General features: G+C 53.0%; 1 protein-coding gene across 6 annotated transcripts in view; it reads left to right on the top strand.

Moving 5' to 3' along the window:
* The window catches only part of BMP1 (bone morphogenetic protein 1), a 47,141-nt gene that overhangs the window by 18,449 nt on the left and 9,409 nt on the right, over nucleotides 1-19,283 (top strand). For 3 of the 6 annotated variants that reach the window (XR_001720085.4, XR_001720086.4, XM_016959203.4), the window contains exons 9-16: nucleotides 8,416-8,518; nucleotides 10,426-10,542; nucleotides 10,813-10,958; nucleotides 11,092-11,287; nucleotides 11,830-11,955; nucleotides 13,048-13,208; nucleotides 13,608-13,788; nucleotides 18,172-18,297. Coding sequence is in view for 1 of the 6 variants with exons in the window: in XM_016959203.4 (XP_016814692.2) it covers nucleotides 8,416-8,518; nucleotides 10,426-10,542; nucleotides 10,813-10,958; nucleotides 11,092-11,287; nucleotides 11,830-11,955; nucleotides 13,048-13,208; nucleotides 13,608-13,788; nucleotides 18,172-18,297 (1,156 nt within the window). In the remaining 5 variants the exon portion in view is untranslated. Of the gene's footprint in view, nucleotides 1-8,415; nucleotides 8,519-10,425; nucleotides 10,543-10,812; nucleotides 10,959-11,091; nucleotides 11,288-11,829; nucleotides 11,956-13,047; nucleotides 13,209-13,607; nucleotides 13,789-15,390; nucleotides 15,757-17,486; nucleotides 17,905-18,171; nucleotides 18,298-19,283 lie in introns of all 6 variants that reach the window. The other 3 variants (XR_010159433.1, XR_010159434.1, XR_010159432.1) reach the window with 3 other exon arrangements.

The raw sequence follows: 19,283 nt of genomic DNA on the forward strand, positions 1-19,283 counted from the left end.
GAGTGCAATGGCACGATCTCAGCTCACCGCAACCTCCTCAGCCTCCTGAGTAGCTGGGATTACAGGCATGTGCCACCACACCCCGATAATTTTGTATTTTTAGTAGAGACGGGTTTCTCCATGTTGGTCAGGCTGGTCTCGAACTCCCGACCTCAGGTGATTCGCCTGCCTCAGCCTCCCAAAGTGCTGGGATTACAGACGTGAGCTGCTGCGCCTGGCCATGTTAAATTCTTTATGTGTGTTATGTCCAACATTATCGTACAGCAACATTACGGGCCAGATGCTAACATTATCCCTGTTTTGGATATGAGAAACCAGGCTTGGAAAAATTTAGTAACTTCTCCAAAATTACACAAAATTGGATTATGACACAAGAGTCGGTGATTGCAATACTATGTGTGTTCTAAAGCCCTGCTGCATTTCAACAATTACTTTAGTGCTCTTCAGCAAACCTGTGTGCCTGCTATGTGCCCAGCACTGGGCCAGCCACCAGGGATGTACAGATGCACAAGACGGTCCCTGGCCCTGAGCAGTGGAGTCAGGTGGCACGCTACTTACCTTCCTGTCTGGGAGTTTTTGCAATCGGCAGGGATATGGCATTGGGCTAGGATCAGCTTCCTTCCCTGTTCTTCCTGGCTGGCCTGGGCTAACACTAGTCTCTCTAGTGGACGCACATGGCCTTGCCCCAAAAGCATCTCTCTCTGCCTTGGGGCTGCTCCCGCTGCAATTCCCAGAGGACTCCTGTCCTTTTTTTTCAGAAGCTTGCCTGGAGCGGCAGAAAGAGAAAAGGGCTAACTATAAAAATTCCAGATTAATCAACGCATGGTTGTAGAAGTACACGAAGTAAAAACTAGCCACAGTCCTGAATGAAATTGGAGAGTTGTAAGGGAAGCCAAGTGGCACCCTGGGGACGTGAACATTGAAAGGGCCTGCAGAGCCTGGTGTAGTAGAATACTAACAGCCTCTCTATTGTTTAACAATCATGTACCACGGAAAGCATTAGGCACCTTACATGCCGGACCTCGCTATTCCCCATAACACTTTTACGACCTAGGTACCATTATCCCTACTGTACAGCCAAGAGAATGGTGGCTTCAAGCGCTTGAGTGAATCTACCCAAGTTTACACAGGTAGTAGTGGTGAAATTGGCATTCGGTTCTAGGACTTTCTGACTCCAAAGTCTATGGCCTTTCAAAGGTAAACCTGAAATAATGCCGCCTGCTTTAGTGGATGGACTTTGCCGTCTATTTTGGCTGTGGGGAAGTTGTTTTTCATTTGCCTCCCAATTCTCAGCTTATTGCCAGAAATGTGAATGATAGGTAAATCTTGCCATATACAATTGATTCTGCCTGTCATGGGTATGTCAAAGTAAAAGAGCCACCTGGAAAGCCTTCTTTTCGGATCCCCCAAGTCTACACTCATGTAATTAGCAGCTGGCGCGGAGAGGACTGACAGTGGTTCCCCAGCAACGGAGGAGAACCTTTATGAGGAGGAGACGGTTTTAAGGGAATTGGCCGGGTGCGGTGACTCACGCCTGTAATCCCAGCACTTTGGGAGGTCGAGGCGGGTGGATCACTTGAGGTCAGGGGTTTGAGACCAGCCTGGCCAACATGGTGAAACCCTGTTTCTACTAAAAATACAAAAATTAGCTGGGCATGGTGGTGCATGCCTGTAGTCCCAGCTACTCAGGAGGCTGTGGCAGGAGAATCGCTCGCTCAAACCCGGGAGGTGGAGGTTGCAGTGAGCCAAGATCGTGCCACTGCATTCCAGCCTGGGCAACAGAGTAAGACTCAGTCTCAAAAAAGGAAAAAATAAAAATAAAAAAAAGAAGGGAATCATGGTCAGAGGATCAAACATTTGCAGGGGAGCCAAGAAGATAAGAACTTTTGGAGCTGGCAATATCCGCCCTCATTCCCATCCCTGCCTCCTGATATGCTACCTGTTCTTCAAGGTCCAACCCAAATTCTTTTTTTACTGAGACTGAGTCTCACTCTGTCGCCCAAGCTGGAGTGCAGTGGCACGATCTCAGCTCACCTCGACCTCTGCCCCCCGGGTTCAAGCAATTCTTCTGCCTCAGCCTCCCGAGTAGCTGGGATCACAGGCACCCGCTATCGCCCCTGGCTAATTTTTGTATTTTTAGCAGAGACAGGGTTTCACCGTCTTTCTTTTTTTGTTTTTTTTTTTTTTGAGACGAAGTCTTGCTTTTGACCCCCAGGCTGGAGTGCAATGACACGATCTTGGCTCAATATAACCTCCGCCTCCCGGGTTCAAGCGATTCTCCTGCCTCAGCCTCCCGAGTAGCTGGGATTACAGCCGCCTGCCACCACGCCTGGCTAATTTTTGTATTTTTAGTAGAGACAAGGTGTCACCATGTTGGCCAGGCTGGTCTCGGACTCCTGACCTCAGGCGATCTGCCCGCCTGGGCCTCCCAAAGTGCTGGGATTACAGGCGTGAGCCACCACGCCCGGCCCAACCCAAATTCTTAATACCTTCCCCGACTTCCACATCCCCAGCCAGGCCAAAGGGATCCCTCCCTTCTCTGCAAAGCCTGTGCTGAATCCTACCCTAAGTTCCTGCTTCTTGAAGGGTGTGGGGCTCTGAGGATGAAGGGAAAATGGACACTTGTCCTTAGCACAGCTGCTGAGCAGAATTGCTTGGCAGGCCCAGGGAGGCCATGTGGAGGATTGGAGGAGGGTATAACTTTAAGAGCCAGAGTGCCTGAGTTTGACTCGCAGCTGTGCCATGTACTGGCTGTGTGGTCTTGGGGAAGTTGCTTAACTTCTCTGTGCCTTTGTTTCCCCGTCTATCTATATATATATTTTTTTGAGATGGAGTGTCACTCTGTTGCCCAGGCTGGAGTGCAGTGGCATGATCTCGGCTTACTGCAACCTCTGCCTCTGGGTTCAAGCAATTTTTCTGCCTCAGCCTCCCAAGTAGCTGGGACTATAGGCACGTGCCACCATGCCTGGCTAATTTTTGTATTTTTAGTAGAGACAGGGTTTCGCCATGTTGGCCAGTCTCGTCTTGAACTCCTGACCTCAGGTGATCCTGCCTCAGCCTCCCTAAGTGCTGGGATTACAGGCGTGAGCCCCCGTGCCCGGCCTGTTTCCCCAACTATAAAATGAGCCTGGCAATAGTACCTACCACAAGGGGGGTACTATCAAGTTTGATCTGCTAACCGTGATTCCCTTCTTAAAACCGTCTCCTCCTCATAAAGGTATGAGGATTAAACAAATTAATATACATAAAGTCCCTGGAGTAGTACCTATCATGTAGTGAGAACCCAACCAATGTTAACTGCTGCTATCTTTCCTATATTCCTAATCTTTTAATTTTATTTAATTATTTTATTTTATTTTATTTTATTTTATTTTTTAGAGACAGAGTCTTACTCTGTTGCCCAGGCTGGAGTGCAGCTCACTGCAACCTCTGCATCTCGGGTTCAAGTGATTCTCATGCCTCAGCCTCCCAAGTAACCGGGACTACTGGCACGTGCCACCACACCTGGCTAATTTTTATATTTTTAATAAAGATGGGGTTTTGCCATGTTGGCCAGGCTAGTCTCAAACTCCTGACCTCAGGTGATCTGCCCGCCTGGGCCTCCCAAAGTGTTGGGATTATAGGCGTGAGCCACCACGCCCAGGCCAGCCCCTAATCTTTTATTTATTTTTATTTATTTATTTATTTATTTATTTATTTATTTATTTATTTATTTTGAGATGGAGTCTCGCTCTGTTGCCCAGGCTGGAGTGCAGTGGCATGATCTCAGCTCACTGCAAGCTCCGCCTCCCGGGTTCAGCCATTCTCCTGCCTCAGCCTCCTCAGTAGCTGGGACTACAGGCGCCCGCCACCACGCCCGGCTAATTTTTTTTTTTTTTTTTTTTTTTTTTGTATTTTTAGTAGAGACAGGGTTTCACCGTGTTAGCCAGCATGGTCTCGATCTCCTGACCTCATGATACACCCACCTCAGCCTCCCAAAGTGCTGGGATTACAGGTGTGAGCCACCGTGCCCGGCCCCCAGCCCCTAATCTTTTTAAATGAGGAAATCCTGGTCCACTTCCCCAGGGACGCTATTTCTCTCTAATTCCAGGATTCTAGTCTGAGCCATTCCAAATACCAAAAAATCTTAAGCAAACTTCATTCTACTAGCAAAGTTAACATTTATTGAGTGCTTACTGTGTGTTGGGCACTTGTAAATTTTACACATATATGAATTGAACTCCCCTAAGTCTTGGGAGGCAGATATTACCCTCTTAGAAATAAGGACACGGAGGCACAGAGGAACTGGTTGATGGGCCTAAAGATCATGCGGCAAGGTCAGATTGAAGCCAGACAGTGAGTCACCAAGGGGCAACATGTTTAACTGGCACACTGTGGCCAGAAGAGAGGTGTCCTATTACTTCTCCCCTGCCAGCATGCAGCAAGCATGAGGAGTATTTCCTATATTCGGGGTGCACCAGAAGACTCTGTACCCCATATCTCATTGAATCCTCCCAACTCCCCAGTGGAGCCATTATGATCATTTCCAGTTTTGGGTTTTTTTTTTTTTTTTTTTTTTCTGAGACAGAGTTCCTCTGTTGCCCAGTGGTGTGATCATGGCTTATTCCAGCCTGGACCTCCCTGGCTCAAGTGATCCTCCCACCTCCATCTCCTGAGTAGCTGGGACCACTGGCATGCGCCATCATGCCCAGCAAATTTTTAAATTTTTTTGTAGAGATGGGGTCTCACTGTATTGCTCAGGCTGGTCTCAAACTCCTGAGCTCAAGCGATCCTTCCGCCTCAGTCACCCAAAGTGCTGGGATTACAGGCATAAGCCATTGCACCCGGCCCCATCTCAATTTCAGACAAAAACACTGAGCCTTAAGGAAGCTGAGCCACAGGCCTAAGTCACCAGCCCGGAAGCGGTGGGGCAGGCCAGGTTTTCTCTGGCAAAGGGCATTGCCCCTGCCACCAGAGCACAGCTGTTTCCACACGACAGAAGCCAGTACAACTCTTAATTTGACACCTCTGGTCTCAGTATAGCCATCACTGGGCCTCTCTGTAGGATGCCTCTCTCGGCCAATGCAGGTTTCTTCCTCCTGAGCGATGTGACCTCTGGTTCCTCCTACTTCTTTGGAGGTCTCGGGTGAGCCCTCTGGGGTTCTGCCGGCTGGGCGTGGTTTCTTCCTCAGCAGCTGGGACGTCATCCTCCCCAGACAGAGCCAAGGCTGCTTCTAAGGATGAAGGAAAGCGGGCGCTTGTCCTCAGCACAGCTGCTGAGCAGAACTGCTTGGCAGGCCCAGGGAGGCCACGTGGAGGAGTGGTGGAGGGTGTGAGTCAGGAGCCAGAGCGCCCTCACTCGGCCCTCTGCATCCCTTCTTCCACCCAGCAACTCTTGTTTTTGTTGTTTGTTAGATATACAAATAACATATGCACACAGTAAACTTTTTGAACAATCTAGAAATGCATAAAATAACAAGTGAATTTTCTCCCCTTGACCCTCCTCCAGATCCCACTCCTCAGAGGTGACTAAGCATTGGTAACCCTTTCTGGTGTCTCTTTCCAGACCCTTCTAGGTATATATGTGCATGTAAGCATGGATGAGTATATATGTATGTATATATATACAAGACAAAAAGGAATTGTATGCACACGTATATGGTCTTTTGCAGCATACCTTGCACTCAGCAATGATTTGTGGTCGCCGTTCCATGCCAGCACTCAGTCATTTTTATGGCTGCTTAGAATACTATCGTCTTGATTTCTCTCAATTTAATTATTCAGTTGCCCCCTGAGGTCTCTATTGATGGAGATATATATATATACATACACACACACACACACACACATATCTTATATATTATATAATATATAATATAAATAATAAAACCAAATTTCCATTCAGTGAGCCAGTGCAATCCCGGCTCACTGAAGCCTCAGCCTCCTAGGCTCAGGGGATCCTCCCACTTCAGCCTTCCTAGTAGCTGGAACTACAGACACATGCCACCATAGCTGGCTAATTTTTTAATTTTTCTAGAGATGGGGGTCTCACTATGTTGCCCAGGCTGGTCTCAAACTCCTGGACTCAAGCGATCCCCTTGCCTCAGCCTCTCAAAGTGCTCAGTTACAGGTGTGAGCTACCATGCCTGGTCCACATTTGGTAATGAGACGCCATCTACTCCCTCGCAAGAGCTAGAATGGACTTGCATCTTCAGAGTTTCAAAATGCCAGGACTTATAATAGTAACAATAACTTTTGATGATGATAATAATAACCAAGAGTAATATATAGTGTGCTTTTCTTTATTTTATTTTATATTTTTTTCGAGACAGAGTCTTCCTCTGTCACCCAGGCTGGAGTGCAGTGGCATGATCTAGGCTCACTGCAACCTCTGCCTCCCAGGTTCAAGCGATTCTCCTGCCTCAGCCTCCTGAGTAGCTAGGATTACAGGTGCCCACCATCACACCTGGCTAATTTTTTTTTGTATTTTTAGTAGAGATGAGGGTTCACCATGTTGGCCAGGCTGGTCTTGAACGCCTGACCTCAAGTGATCCACCTGCCTTGGCCTCCCAATGTGTTGGGATTACAGGAGTGAACTACCGCGCTTGGCCTGTAGTGTGCTTTTCAAAAACATGATCTTACTCAATTATATCACAGAATACCACAATTAATAAAAGATCCCCCAAATAAATATAGTTAAACTCATATATGAATTTTTAAAAAGAATAGAAGAAAAAGGATGGGCTGTGGAGCTAAGCTGGGTAAGGAGAGAGAGTAGATGGGGGTGACCGGCAGTGGCATTGCCCTGGGTGCAGTGGGTTGAAGGTCGCAGTGATGAGAACTGACGGAAAGGCTGGAAACTGAATGGAGAGTGGGGCCCTTGAAACTGAGATTTTGGAGGGGCAGACAATTCTCGATGAAGCCGGCCTGCACGGCGTGACATGTTGGTGTGTGGCCGGGAAGGTATAGAGAGGTGGAGAGAGGAGGTCGCAGAACTGAGCGGCCAAGAAGTGGGAAGGGTCCCCTAGGCTGATATTGGAATCACCAGGTATTCTGATAGGGCCCATGTCAGAGTGACCAGGAGCCAGGAGCTCCTCCCCGACTAGCGTTGATGCTGGCTACAGACAGCCACTGCCAGTGCCCACCTTGGAATCTTTTTCATCCTGGCCTCCACTCTGCCTCTAACTCTCCAAGAAGGTACAAGGGAGGCAGACGGTCCCCTTCTCTAGCGGAGAACCCAGCTCTCCCAGAGCGGGACACCCCTGAAACCATCGAGTGTCCGCTGCACTGGCCTCGCAGGTCACGGTGAACACATCCCTGGAATCCCTACTTGTTGGAACTCTGAATACACGGCAGGCTTTGGGCCCACTCTGGGACCTACCGAGGAAGTGGTTTCCCCCCGGAAGTGGAGGGAAGCCATTAAACTCTCTACCTGTTAAAATGCCCACCTGCTAAGGAGGATTGGTACTTACCAAGATGTAACATTCCTCCAGTAACGAGCGAGCGTTTCCTGAGCTTGGAGCCTGAAATGAGGTGCTCAGGACAGACAGTGCCTGTGCCTTGGAAGTGTGATGTCAGGGTAGGGACTCTTCTCACCATTGCATGCAGGACATAGCAGAGGCTCATAGATTGCGTGGTTTGCTTGATGACTCACAGCAGGAAATGCAGAGTGGAGATTCACACCCAGGCTGTTGTGACTGGGGTCTGAGCTTTCTCACGCATATGTCTCATCCCTCCCTAAGCCTGGAGCTTCTTGAGGACAGGGACGGATTCAGATCTGGTGTCCTTTCAGCAGTTAGTGTGTCCCCCTGCCCAGAATCAGTACTCAATAAATGATGATGGGGCCGGGCACAGTGACACACTCCTGTAATCCCAGCACTTTGGGAGGCTCAGGTCGGAGGATGGCTTGAGCCTGGGAGGTGGAGGCTGCAGTGAGCTGTGATTGTACCATTGCACTCCAGCCTGGGTGACAAAGCAAGACCCTGACTCAAAACAAACAAACAAACAAAAAAAGTGATGATTGGCGACTCAGCCCTTCTTTCCTCTTGCCTCTCCTCTTGGGACCCTTCGTCGCTACTTCAGACCCTCCAGTACCCTCACACAGCCCTTGGCCCTTCCTACCACTGTAGAGACCAGTTCCTCTTGAAGATATTGTGGGTTGTGTTATCTAATTGACTATGAAGAGAGCTGGAGCCAGGGATTCTACCCAAAGTGACGTCTCCTTCCCCTCCTGGGCCTTCTAGGAAGAAAGCTGACCATACACAGACAACTGTGGAGGAGGGGCGGTTCTGTGCCAGGAGCTCCTTTTGGGAGCCCCTTAACTCTCGCCCAGGGGGACCTGCCTCGCGTAAGGCGGGCGGTGGTCATCATGGGGCTGGCAGAGGGCTGGTGCAATGTTCGGGACAGCTTAACCCTCTTCCTCCCCTCTTGCTCTAGATCATCCTGAACTTCACGTCCCTGGACCTGTACCGCAGCCGCCTGTGCTGGTACGACTATGTGGAGGTCCGAGATGGCTTCTGGAGGAAGGCGCCCCTCCGAGGTAACGGCACCAGCCACCCCCTGCTGCCTCCATGCTGATTCCCTCTCTGAGCCACCCTCATCACACTCTTCATCCCCCTCCAGGGCCCAACACTGGCCAGGGATGACATCCTGGTGTGGGAGCCAGGAGTCCTGGCATCATTAGTCCCAGATAGCTGCATTACTCACTTGCTGCGTGACTTCAGGCAAGTCCTGTCCTCAATCTGGACTTCAGAGTACCCAGTCCAGGCTTCTGGGCCTCCCTGTGAAGTTGGCTGTCACCCTACGGGTGCAAGGAGTCATCAGAATTGACTGAGAAAGACAGACAGGCTGTTCTGCGCATCCCCATGGCCCCAGGCTCTCTTCCTCATCTGGGCACTTTCACAGGCTCCACTATTTTTTTCTATCTGCCCTTCTGGTTTTTGAGTGCCCACAGTGCAGCCTGGCTCAAAAGAGAGTCATCATAACCTGCCAGCCCATCTCCTAACTCACTGCCGAGGGCTGCACACTGGGCACCGTGGCCCGACCTTGTCTGCATAGGATACTTTGTCCCGAGGAGGGTAGGGGGCAGGAGGTGAGTCAGTGGGAGTAAGTGGGTCAGAAGCACAGAACAGAAGGTGCTTTAATGAACCTAGAATTAGGGCAAAGGGAGGCAGGTGATCCTAGAGGGTATTGCAGCAAGCCCGAGGAGCCGTGTGAATCTCCCTCCTAGGTGGACGTGATCGTAAGGAGCTCAGGACCACTCTTTGGCAACAGAACCTCTTCTCCTCAGCCTATGCCTAAAACAGCCAGACGGATCTTGCTAACCTCTATTTTCCCCCCAGTTTCCGATATTTAAATATTTCTTTTTGGTCACTCAAAGCAGCTGTCCTTACAACACTTCCTCTCGCAGACGTGTTAGTGTTTTTCCAAGATGGGAGTTTCTTTTTCATAACTTACATTCCTGGGCCAGCACCCTCTGTCCCTTGCTGAATGTTGGGAAACACCGGCCTTATTAGGAACACACAACTCATTCCTAGTTGATTCTTGACTACAAAGAATTCCACAGATGGTCGACCTCATTCACTTATGTTGATTCTTATTCATTTTTATTTCAAAGTGGACATTTTGTGAGCTAGTCCCCAGATTCTGTGATTTATTTAGGGTCCTGGGGCATCCCTTGCATTTGACCAAATAAAAACATGTCTGTGAGGGCAGTTTGTAATGTGTAAAGAAAGCCATGTTTATTTCTGATTATATTTCTGATTTTATTTCTTATTTGGTCTCTTCTCTGCATAGAGACCAAATAAGAAAAGGTAAATAATGATGGTAATATGCTCTTTAGAAAGGTAAATAGAACACATATATAGTTGGACGTTATAAAGATCTACCTTGGCCAGGCACGGTGGCTCACACCTGAAATCCCAGAACTCTGGGAGGCCAAGGTGGGTGGATCACCTGAGGTCAGGAGTTCGAGACCAGCCTGGCCAACATGGCAAAACCTCATCTCTACTAAAAATATGAAAATTAGCTGGGTGTGGTGGCAGATGCCTGTAGCCCCAGCTACTTGGGAGGCTGAGGCAGGAGAATTGCTTGAACCCAGGAGGCAGAGGTTGCAGTGAGCTGAGAGCGTGCCACTGCACTCCAGCCTGGGTGACAGAGCGAGACTCCATCTCAAAAAAATAAAATCAGATAAAATGAAAAATAAAGATCTACCTTTCCTCCTAGAAATAGACTCATATCCTATCCCTCAAGTGGTCTCTGGCTCTCCAAAGCCAAGTTGGACCTTGGACCAGACAGAAGCCAACCGGAGGGTGTACAGTCTTGGGAATGTGTGAAGTAGGGTGGCCACAGATCAGGGCCCAAGCACCCAAGCCTCCTGGAGAGGTGGGGCCTCTATAGGGGGTGTCCTCAGGGTTCACCACTCTTCCATCCACACTGTCTGTGCAGGCCGCTTCTGCGGGTCCAAACTCCCTGAGCCTATCGTCTCCACTGACAGCCGCCTCTGGGTTGAATTCCGCAGCAGCAGCAATTGGGTTGGAAAGGGCTTCTTTGCAGTCTACGAAGGTACTGAGGAAGGCGGCGGGCGGGAGGAGTCAGATAGGAGGTCTCTGGGCATGGTAAAACAACTCCCTCCTGGCACCTGAGGGGCAAGATTGTGGGTTCCCAAGGGAAGAAGCAGAGAGAATGATGGGATTGCCTGGGACTGGGGGTTTGGTGGGGAACTGAAAAGCTGAGGGACATGGGAGGGACTGGAGGAGTGGGGAAAAGAGCTCCCTAGCAGGGCAAAGCATGCTGACTCACCACCCCTTCCCACCCCACCCTGTGTCCCCACAGCCATCTGCGGGGGTGATGTGAAAAAGGACTATGGCCACATTCAATCGCCCAACTACCCAGACGATTACCGGCCCAGCAAAGTCTGCATCTGGCGGATCCAGGTGTCTGAGGGCTTCCACGTGGGCCTCACGTTCCAGTCCTTTGAGGTAGGTCAGTGGCCCTGTGATCTGACATGTGAATCCGGCAGTTGCTCCCTGGGACAGCTGCCTCTCTTTGGGCTCCCAGGGGTGGGTCTCTGGCAGCCAGAGCCCCTTCCACTGATGAAGCCTCGACCCCTAGATTGAGCGCCACGACAGCTGTGCCTACGACTATCTGGAGGTGCGCGACGGGCACAGTGAGAGCAGCACCCTCATCGGGCGCTACTGTGGCTATGAGAAGCCTGATGACATCAAGAGCACGTCCAGCCGCCTCTGGCTCAAGTTCGTCTCTGACGGGTCCATTAACAAAGCGGGCTTTGCCGTCAACTTTTTCAAAGGTGCCTCATCTGTTACTCTCCCCTGCCCCAAGGTGCCTAGTGACCTTCATCCCTTCTTCACTCACTCATTCAACACGGAGACGCCAGGAGGCATATTGATACCAGTGAGACCCCAGGGCCGTGCCCTTAAGGAGCTCTGGGCTAGCTGGGGAGAAGAGGTCCCCCAATGTGGATTAGAGGCAGGAACTGCTGTATGATTCAGGGAGGAAAAAAGGCAGTTGGAGGTTTTTTTTACCTGTGTGACCTTGGGCAGGATATTCTCCCTGAACCTCAGTTTCTCATCTGTAAAATGGGCACAGTAACAGTCCCTCCACCACAGGCTTCACATGAGGATTGAAGGAGAAATGAAAGAGGGGTCCTTAGTCAGGGAACAGCACGTGAGAGACACCAGTCCAGTCCATGTGCTCCGAAGGAAGGCTCTGTGGGGTTCCAGCCATCGGGGAGCTGGGTGGGTCTTGGGGCTGAGTGGACAAGTGAGGCTCACAGCCAACTTCTTCCCTTGAATGCCTGGAGTCTGTGACACCCTTTCCTTCCCACCACAGAGGTGGACGAGTGCTCTCGGCCCAACCGCGGGGGCTGTGAGCAGCGGTGCCTCAACACTCTGGGCAGCTACAAGTGCAGCTGTGACCCCGGGTACGAGCTGGCCCCAGACAAGCGCCGCTGTGAGGGTGAGTGCCCCCAGACTGCCTCCGACCCTGTTCTTTCCCTGGCACCAGCCCACCTGCCCAGAATTTTTTTTTTTTTTTAGACAGGCTTTTGCTCTGTCACCCAGGCTGGAAGTACAGTGGCTCATTCTTAGCTCACCATAGCCTCCCATTCCTGGGCTCAAGCAATCCTCCCACCTCAGCCTCCCAAGTAGCTGGGACTACAGGCACATACCACCTTGCCTGGCTAATTTAAAAAATTTTTTTGTAGCGATGAGGTCTTACTTTGTTGCCGAGGCTTGTCTCAAACTCCTGGCCTCAAGTACTCCTCCTGCCTCGGCCTCCCAAAGTGCTGGGATCACAGGCTTGAGTCACTGCCAAGATTTCTTATGCCCTTGGACAGACCCCTTCTTGGAAAAGCTAGATGGATATCCCAACACTCTTTTCATAGCTCATGGATAAGAAACACGTGTCACGTTGCAACCCCGAGAACACACTGTCCCCCCGTAGGCCGCATTCTGGCTTTGGGTTTGTTTTGTTTTTTCATTCTTGGGGTGTTTTGGGTTTTTTTTTGTAAATGACCATCTTGACTTGCTAATTGATATCACCACCCACCAGGGTGTTATGATCTACAGGTTGGGAAACCCCTGTTGTGGGACAGACACTGTTTCCGCCTCTCCACGCATGGTCCCGAGATGCTGGGGACAGCACTCCGAGGCTAATGGCTCCAGCTCACTAGGCAGATCTTGCTGTGCCCCCGAGCTGCTCCCTTTCCTGCACCCCCAGGACCACCCCTCCCTGAATTGCTTTCCCTGAGCCCCTTATTCCCGCTCACTCCCTCTTGGAGGACCTTGGCCTGTTCATTTGCAGAGAAGATAGAAATGGCCACACTTATGACCCCTTAGCTCCCCCACTCCTCCCTACAGTCTCACCCCTGAGGACACCCAGGCCACCCTGCCTCCTCCCGTCCGCCCCAGAGGGACCAGACACAGGTCCCTGAGCCTTGGGGAGTCCACAGGCTCCCCATCTTCTCCTTACTGCATCCCAGCCCACATCTCAGCCCTTCCCCATGGCAGGGGCTCCCCGCAGATGATGCCACCTTCCTTGTCCCCGCAGCTGCCTGTGGCGGATTCCTCACCAAGCTCAACGGCTCCATCACCAGCCCGGGCTGGCCCAAGGAGTACCCCCCCAACAAGAACTGCATCTGGCAGCTGGTGGCCCCCACCCAGTACCGCATCTCCCTGCAGTTTGACTTCTTTGAGACAGAGGGCAATGATGTAAGTGCCCACCGGGGGCTGAGGTGGGGCAGGAAGCTGTGAGGCGTGGGCATTCAGCTTAGTGCCTGCTTCCTGTCCTCTGAGAGGGGGCCCGGCAGAAACACTCTGCGAATGTCGAGGAGAGACTGCTCCCAGCTCAGGAAGCACAGGAGGCCCAGCAGGGAGGGCCCCAAAGGGGGCGGGGGGACATGTAGCAAGTGGGAGGAAGGACATGGAGTTAGGGAGGCGTGTGGAGCAAGGGAAGGCTTAGGGCTGGCTTGGCGAGTACAGGAGGATCCAGTGAGGGGGCGTAGCTAAGTCAAGGCTAAAGGATGTGCAGAACAGAGAGCTTCCTGAGGGCAGGAGTAGTCAAGAGAGGCTTCCTGGAAGAGGCGGGCCTGGAGCTGGGCTTCCCTGCAGGTGTGCAAGTACGACTTCGTGGAGGTGCGCAGTGGACTCACAGCTGACTCCAAGCTGCATGGCAAGTTCTGTGGTTCTGAGAAGCCCGAGGTCATCACCTCCCAGTACAACAACATGCGCGTGGAGTTCAAGTCCGACAACACCGTGTCCAAAAAGGGCTTCAAGGCCCACTTCTTCTCAGGTATCCCTGGACTGCCCAGCTCCTAGCCCCACCTCTCCTTGGAGAACAGGGCTCCCTTTCTCCCTGCCCCTGCACTCCCGTACTCCCCAGCCCTCCCTGGTGCCAGGCAGGCAGAGTCTGCCCCCTGCTCCCCAACACTTCACTCTCCCATCAAGCCAGCCCTTCCAGTATCCAAATCCCATTATTCCTGAGCCCTCAGGACTGTAATGACTGGGGCCTGAGGATGGGCAGAACATAAGCATTCAGAAATCAGCACCCAGAAGTGAAGAAGGGGATATTCCAGGTGTCAGGAGCTATGCAAACCAAGGCCTGGGAGAGGGCAGGTCCTAGGAACAGGCAGTTCAAGAACCTGGGTGGATGGAGGAGAGACAGGTGTTTGCCTTGGACTGTGTGGAGCAGAGTCTCTGGCAGTGGCAGACTTCTAATCAGACCCTGCACACGCCAAATAGGTTCACACTGGGGCCTTCAGAAAGATGAGTCATGGCCGGGCGCGGTGGCTCACGCCTGTAATCCCAGCACTCAGGAAGGCCGAGGCAGGAGGATCACTTGAGCCCAGGAGTTCAAGACCAGCCTAGACAACATAGCGAGACCCCATCTCTATAAAAAAGTTTAAAATTAGCAGGGTGTAGTCGTGTGTGCCTGTAGTCTCAACTACTTAGGAGGCTGAGGTAGGAGGATTGCTTGAGCCCAGGAGTTTGAGGCTGTAGTGAACGATGATCTCATCACTCACTCCAGACCCTATTTCTAAAAATTTTTTTAAAAAGGAGAAAGATGAGTCACCTGCTTCCTTCAATACCAAAGCCTTGGGGCTCCCCTGAACCGGTGGGCGGGAACTCAGATCCAATTAGCACATGCTGATTGACAGCTGCCCCACCTAAGGCCTGGGCTCCAGTCCCTTGGCCTCATTTGAGCCTTTGATGGCCCCATCTTCAGGTGGTCTCAATGGTGATCAGCAGCCCCTGGCCCAGCCTCTCTCAGCTGATCCTCCGGGTCCAGGAGATCTCCCCTTCTTTGTGAATCACTCAGCCCTTCACCCTGGGGTGAGGCTGTAAGGTAGCTGGTGGTCTCCAGAGGTAACAGGACCCAGGCCCATGCAGTGAAGGGCAGGAGTGGAGTTGAGCAGGGGAGACAGGGAGGTCAGAGTCTGGCTGGAGCAGGCCCATGGATCCTCACTCCCGGCCTGCCTGCTGGGCCGGACAGGGGATAGGCAGGAAGGCAGGATGCCCATGGCCGAGTCCATGCTGCCTTCCTTCTCCCCTCCTTCGCCCAGGGTCCTGCATCCTCAAGCCCCCTCTGTGGCTGCCCTGCACCCCCTGCCTGACCCCCGGATGCCATGCACCTGCCCCTGCACTGGCTCCCTGCTTGGCACTGCCAGCCACCCTGCTCTGCTTACAGTGGCCCGTTGACCTCCTGCCCCCAACCCCCGCTTGCTGAGACCCTCCCCATGCCAGGCCAATTTCTTCCTTCCCTGTGCCCACCTGGGACTCCTAAGAGGTGCTCACCAGAGGGTTGAGAGGATGTAACACCCACTCAGGGCAGGCTCTGCCCCGGGAAACCATTACCTGCTTACTCTCGTCTCTTCCTGCCCTTCTGTTGCTCCAGTCTTGGAGGGGGCAGGGGACCGACACTCACATCTATCAGGCCTGGAGTTACTGCTCTGCCCCCATGCCCTGGTCGACACTGTGCCCGCCCCACCCTCAGCCCTGCACGGAGACACACACGCCCACACGCACACACATGTGCACACACATTGCCCCATCGCACAAGAAACCTGCAGAGGACCCCCACTGGGGGCATCGAGGCTCAGCCCTCAGGGCCCGGGGCATCTGACTCTGGCCCCCCAGGAGGGGAGCTATTTGGACTTTTGGGACACCCACCGAGGAGACCCTAAGCCAAGAAGGAGAAGAAAGAGCCTGAAGACCTTCAGTCTGACCCCTGCCACCTTCCGGGGCATTTGGGCACTGTAGGGTGAGTGCCATCTCCTTGCCTGGGCCCATGCCCACCTCCTCCACCCCACCCCCCTGCAACCTGCTCCCCCCAGCTCCCAGGTGAGGCTGCCCACTCCTGCCCCGGACACTGAAGCAGCCTTCCTCAGGACTCACTTTCCCCCACTCATTCATCCAGCCATTCACTTACGTGTTCACTCGCATTTGGCAGGTGTAATTTTACCCCTGCTGTGTACCAGGCACTGGACTAGGTTTCTAGGGCACAAATGTGAGGAAGGGGTGGAGCGAAGGCTTTGCTCAGTCTGTAAGCTGGGCCCCCCAAAGCTTCTAGTACAGTCACTGGAGATGTTGTCCTCAGTGAACCCCAGGATGGCTCATAGGGTGCCCTTCACCCCCACATTTTCTGCAGGGCTGATTCAAAGGCAGCTCATGGAGGGCTCTCGATCAGGCCCCCTCTGATGTGTTAACTGAGCAAGAAACCTTGGGAAGGACTTGGGGACTCCACCTCTTGGCCTGGTTCCCATGGCCCCTAGGGGTCTAACCTACCTGATCCTGGGTTGGAGAAGCAGGGCCTTCTGGAAGCCCATGTTCCAGCGCTTGGGCCCCAGTCCTGATGGGGATCAGGAATAGGCCCCCTTGCACAGACCCCCACCTGGCCAGCTCAGTGCCAGCAGACATCTTTCTACCTCATGGTTCATCTCTGGAATTCTGGGGGTCCACTGGATCCCTCATCTTCCCTGGCTATGCCTGCTTCTATGCCAGGCACACCATCTTTCAAGTGACCACAGACAGACCTGAGTGTATGTGGCTGTGGCACACACACCCCTGTGACCATGTGCACTTCTGTGCATTGGGGCACAGATTGTGTGTTCATCGTGTGAGTGCATGCGTGGGTCTGTGACACGTGGCCGTTGCTCCTCTGTGAGCCATCTGCTAATGAGCTACATCTCTGCCTTTACGCGTGACTTTGTATCCATGTCCAGGTGTCCATGCGCCTGTGTGTGCAGATGTGTCCTGTCCCTGGGTGTGTCTGTGCCTGTGTGTGCGTTGATATCTGTGCCTGCCTCTTCACACATAGGTGGGAATGCAGAGTGTGTATTCTTTGTATGCACCTGTACACAGGCTGGGCGGGCAAGTGAGGATGCGTATGTGGTTGGCTGTGTCTGTATCTGCATTTGCATAGTGTATTGGAGATTGGAGCTGTGTGTCTGTGCGTGTGTGGGTAGTGTGTACCGTGTGCACATGTATGTGTGTGCCTGTGGACCAGCACCTGTGTTGCCACATTTGGGTGATGGTACATCCATGCACTGGGTCTGCAGGTGTATTTGCGAGTGCGTGTGTCTGTCTAACACACTCTGTAGATGTCGCCGCCTGAATGAGAGCCAGAGCAGAGCTCTCCCCAGCCCTTCCCAAGTACTGTTCCCCTCTACCGACGACTCCCCAGTTCTCTCCTTCCCTGATGCAATGCACGCCTAGTGGGCTACGTGTGCCAACCCTCCAGGCCTTCTCCTGCCACAGGCTCTGTCTCTGTCCCGTCGCTGTGCCTCCTGCCCCTGCTAACCCAGCCCTCCGTGCCCTGGATGCGCCCGGACATGGCCACCCTGCATGTGTGTCCACCTGCCCTCCCGCCCCACCCTGCCCCTCAGATCCACCTCAGAGGCCCTGGGTCTGGTTTTCACTGCTGTCCCTCCCTGGTCCCTGCCCTCCACCCCCACCCCTTGGTCCCTTTTCTCCTTCTCTCTCTCGTTTCAGAAAAGAGGCCAGCTCTGCAGCCCCCTCGGGGACGCCCCCACCAGCTCAAATTCCGAGTGCAGAAAAGAAACCGGACCCCCCAGTGAGGCCTGCCAGGCCTCCCGGACCCCTTGTTACTCAGGAACCTCACCTTGGACGGAATGGGATGGGGGCTTCGGTGCCCACCAACCCCCCACCTCCACTCTGCCATTCCGGCCCACCTCCCTCTGGCCGGACAGAACTGGTGCTCTCTTCTCCCCACTGTGCCCGTCCGCGGACCGGGGACCCTTCCCCGTGCCCTACCCCCTCCCATTTTGATGGTGTCTGTGACATTTCCTGTTGTGAAGTAAAAGAGGGACCCCTGCGTCCTGCTCCTTTCTCTTGCAGTCTGCTTGTCCATGTGTCTATTTTTCCACTTGTCCATCTGTCCAGTAAGCAGGTAATGGTGACCCATGCTGGTCTGCTCGGACCCCCATCCTCCTCTCCCCACAGCTGGGCCCTGCTCAGCTGGTCCTGCTGGATGCAGTGCCCCTTTGGACCCCCTTGTCGCCTGGCCTCCCACTCCCGGCCACCTGGCCTGGCCAGCTCTGCCAGCTGTTGCTCTGTCCCGGTGGGAGAAAGTCCAGCCAGGCCTCCACTTCCCCTGGGGCATCCCAACCTCAGCCCTGCACAGACCCAGCGTCTGCCCTTATTTGCTCCCCTGCAGACAAGGACGAGTGCTCCAAGGATAACGGCGGCTGCCAGCAGGACTGCGTCAACACGTTCGGCAGTTATGAGTGCCAATGCCGCAGTGGCTTCGTCCTCCATGACAACAAGCACGACTGCAAAGAAGGTACGGGCTGCATGCCAGGGGCATCTGGGCTTGAAGGACCCGCTGCTGGGAGTGGAAGGCCAGAGGATCATCTCCATCGGCCTCTGTTTAGATTCTGGGGCCTGTATGATCTCTAAGGCCCCCTCATTCCCCCACCCACCTGGTACATAGATCCTCCTCCCGCAATGTCGGAGCCACACGCTCACTTCTGTTGCCCACATTAGGAGAGGAGGAGCTCACGGCTGCTCTGAGGCTTCATTTTCAGACTTTTCTAGTTTGTGCTTCTTAAAACCATGTCCAAGTCTCTTTGTGACTTCCTACCGGCACAGAGGCAAGAAAGGATAGTGGGTAAGAGCACAGCCTCCAGAGCCAGGTGGCCTGGCCCAGCCCTGCCGCTTCACTAGCTGTGTGCCTTTAAGTGACTCCTTGACCCTCTCTGTGCCTTGGTTTGCTCCTGGGTAAAATGTAGATAATAATAATAGTACCCACCTCAGAGAGGCATTGGGAGCTTGAAGGGCCCCAAGCAGGGCCTGGCTCACCGCAAGCACAATGGCATCTGTTACCACTATCAGTCACACTTATAACCCCTGGGGATGGTCAGAACAGGGCCACTGCCTTCCTGGCAGTGAAGCCCTGCACACATTTAAAAATAGCTCTAGGCCGGGCACGGTGGCTCATGCCTGTAATCCCAGCACTTTGGGAGGCCGAGGCAGGAGGATCGCTTGAGCTCAGGCATTCAAGACCAGCCTGAGCAACATAGTGAGACTCTGTCTCTATTTTACTTTTAAACAGGTTTTTAAACTAGAAATAAAGTAAAATAGGCCAGTGCGGTGGTTCACACCTGTAATCCCAGCACTTTGGGAGGCTGAGGTGGGCAGATTGCGTCAGCCCAGGAGTTCAAGACCAACCTGGGCAACATGGCGAAACCCCATCTCTACAATAAATACAAAAAATTAGCTGGATGTGGTGGTGCATGCCTATAGTCCCAGCTACCCTGGAGGCTGAGG

Source organism: Pan troglodytes, chromosome 7 (genome assembly GCF_028858775.2).
Source record: "Pan troglodytes isolate AG18354 chromosome 7, NHGRI_mPanTro3-v2.0_pri, whole genome shotgun sequence".
NCBI classification, from domain to species: domain Eukaryota; kingdom Metazoa; phylum Chordata; class Mammalia; order Primates; family Hominidae; genus Pan; species Pan troglodytes.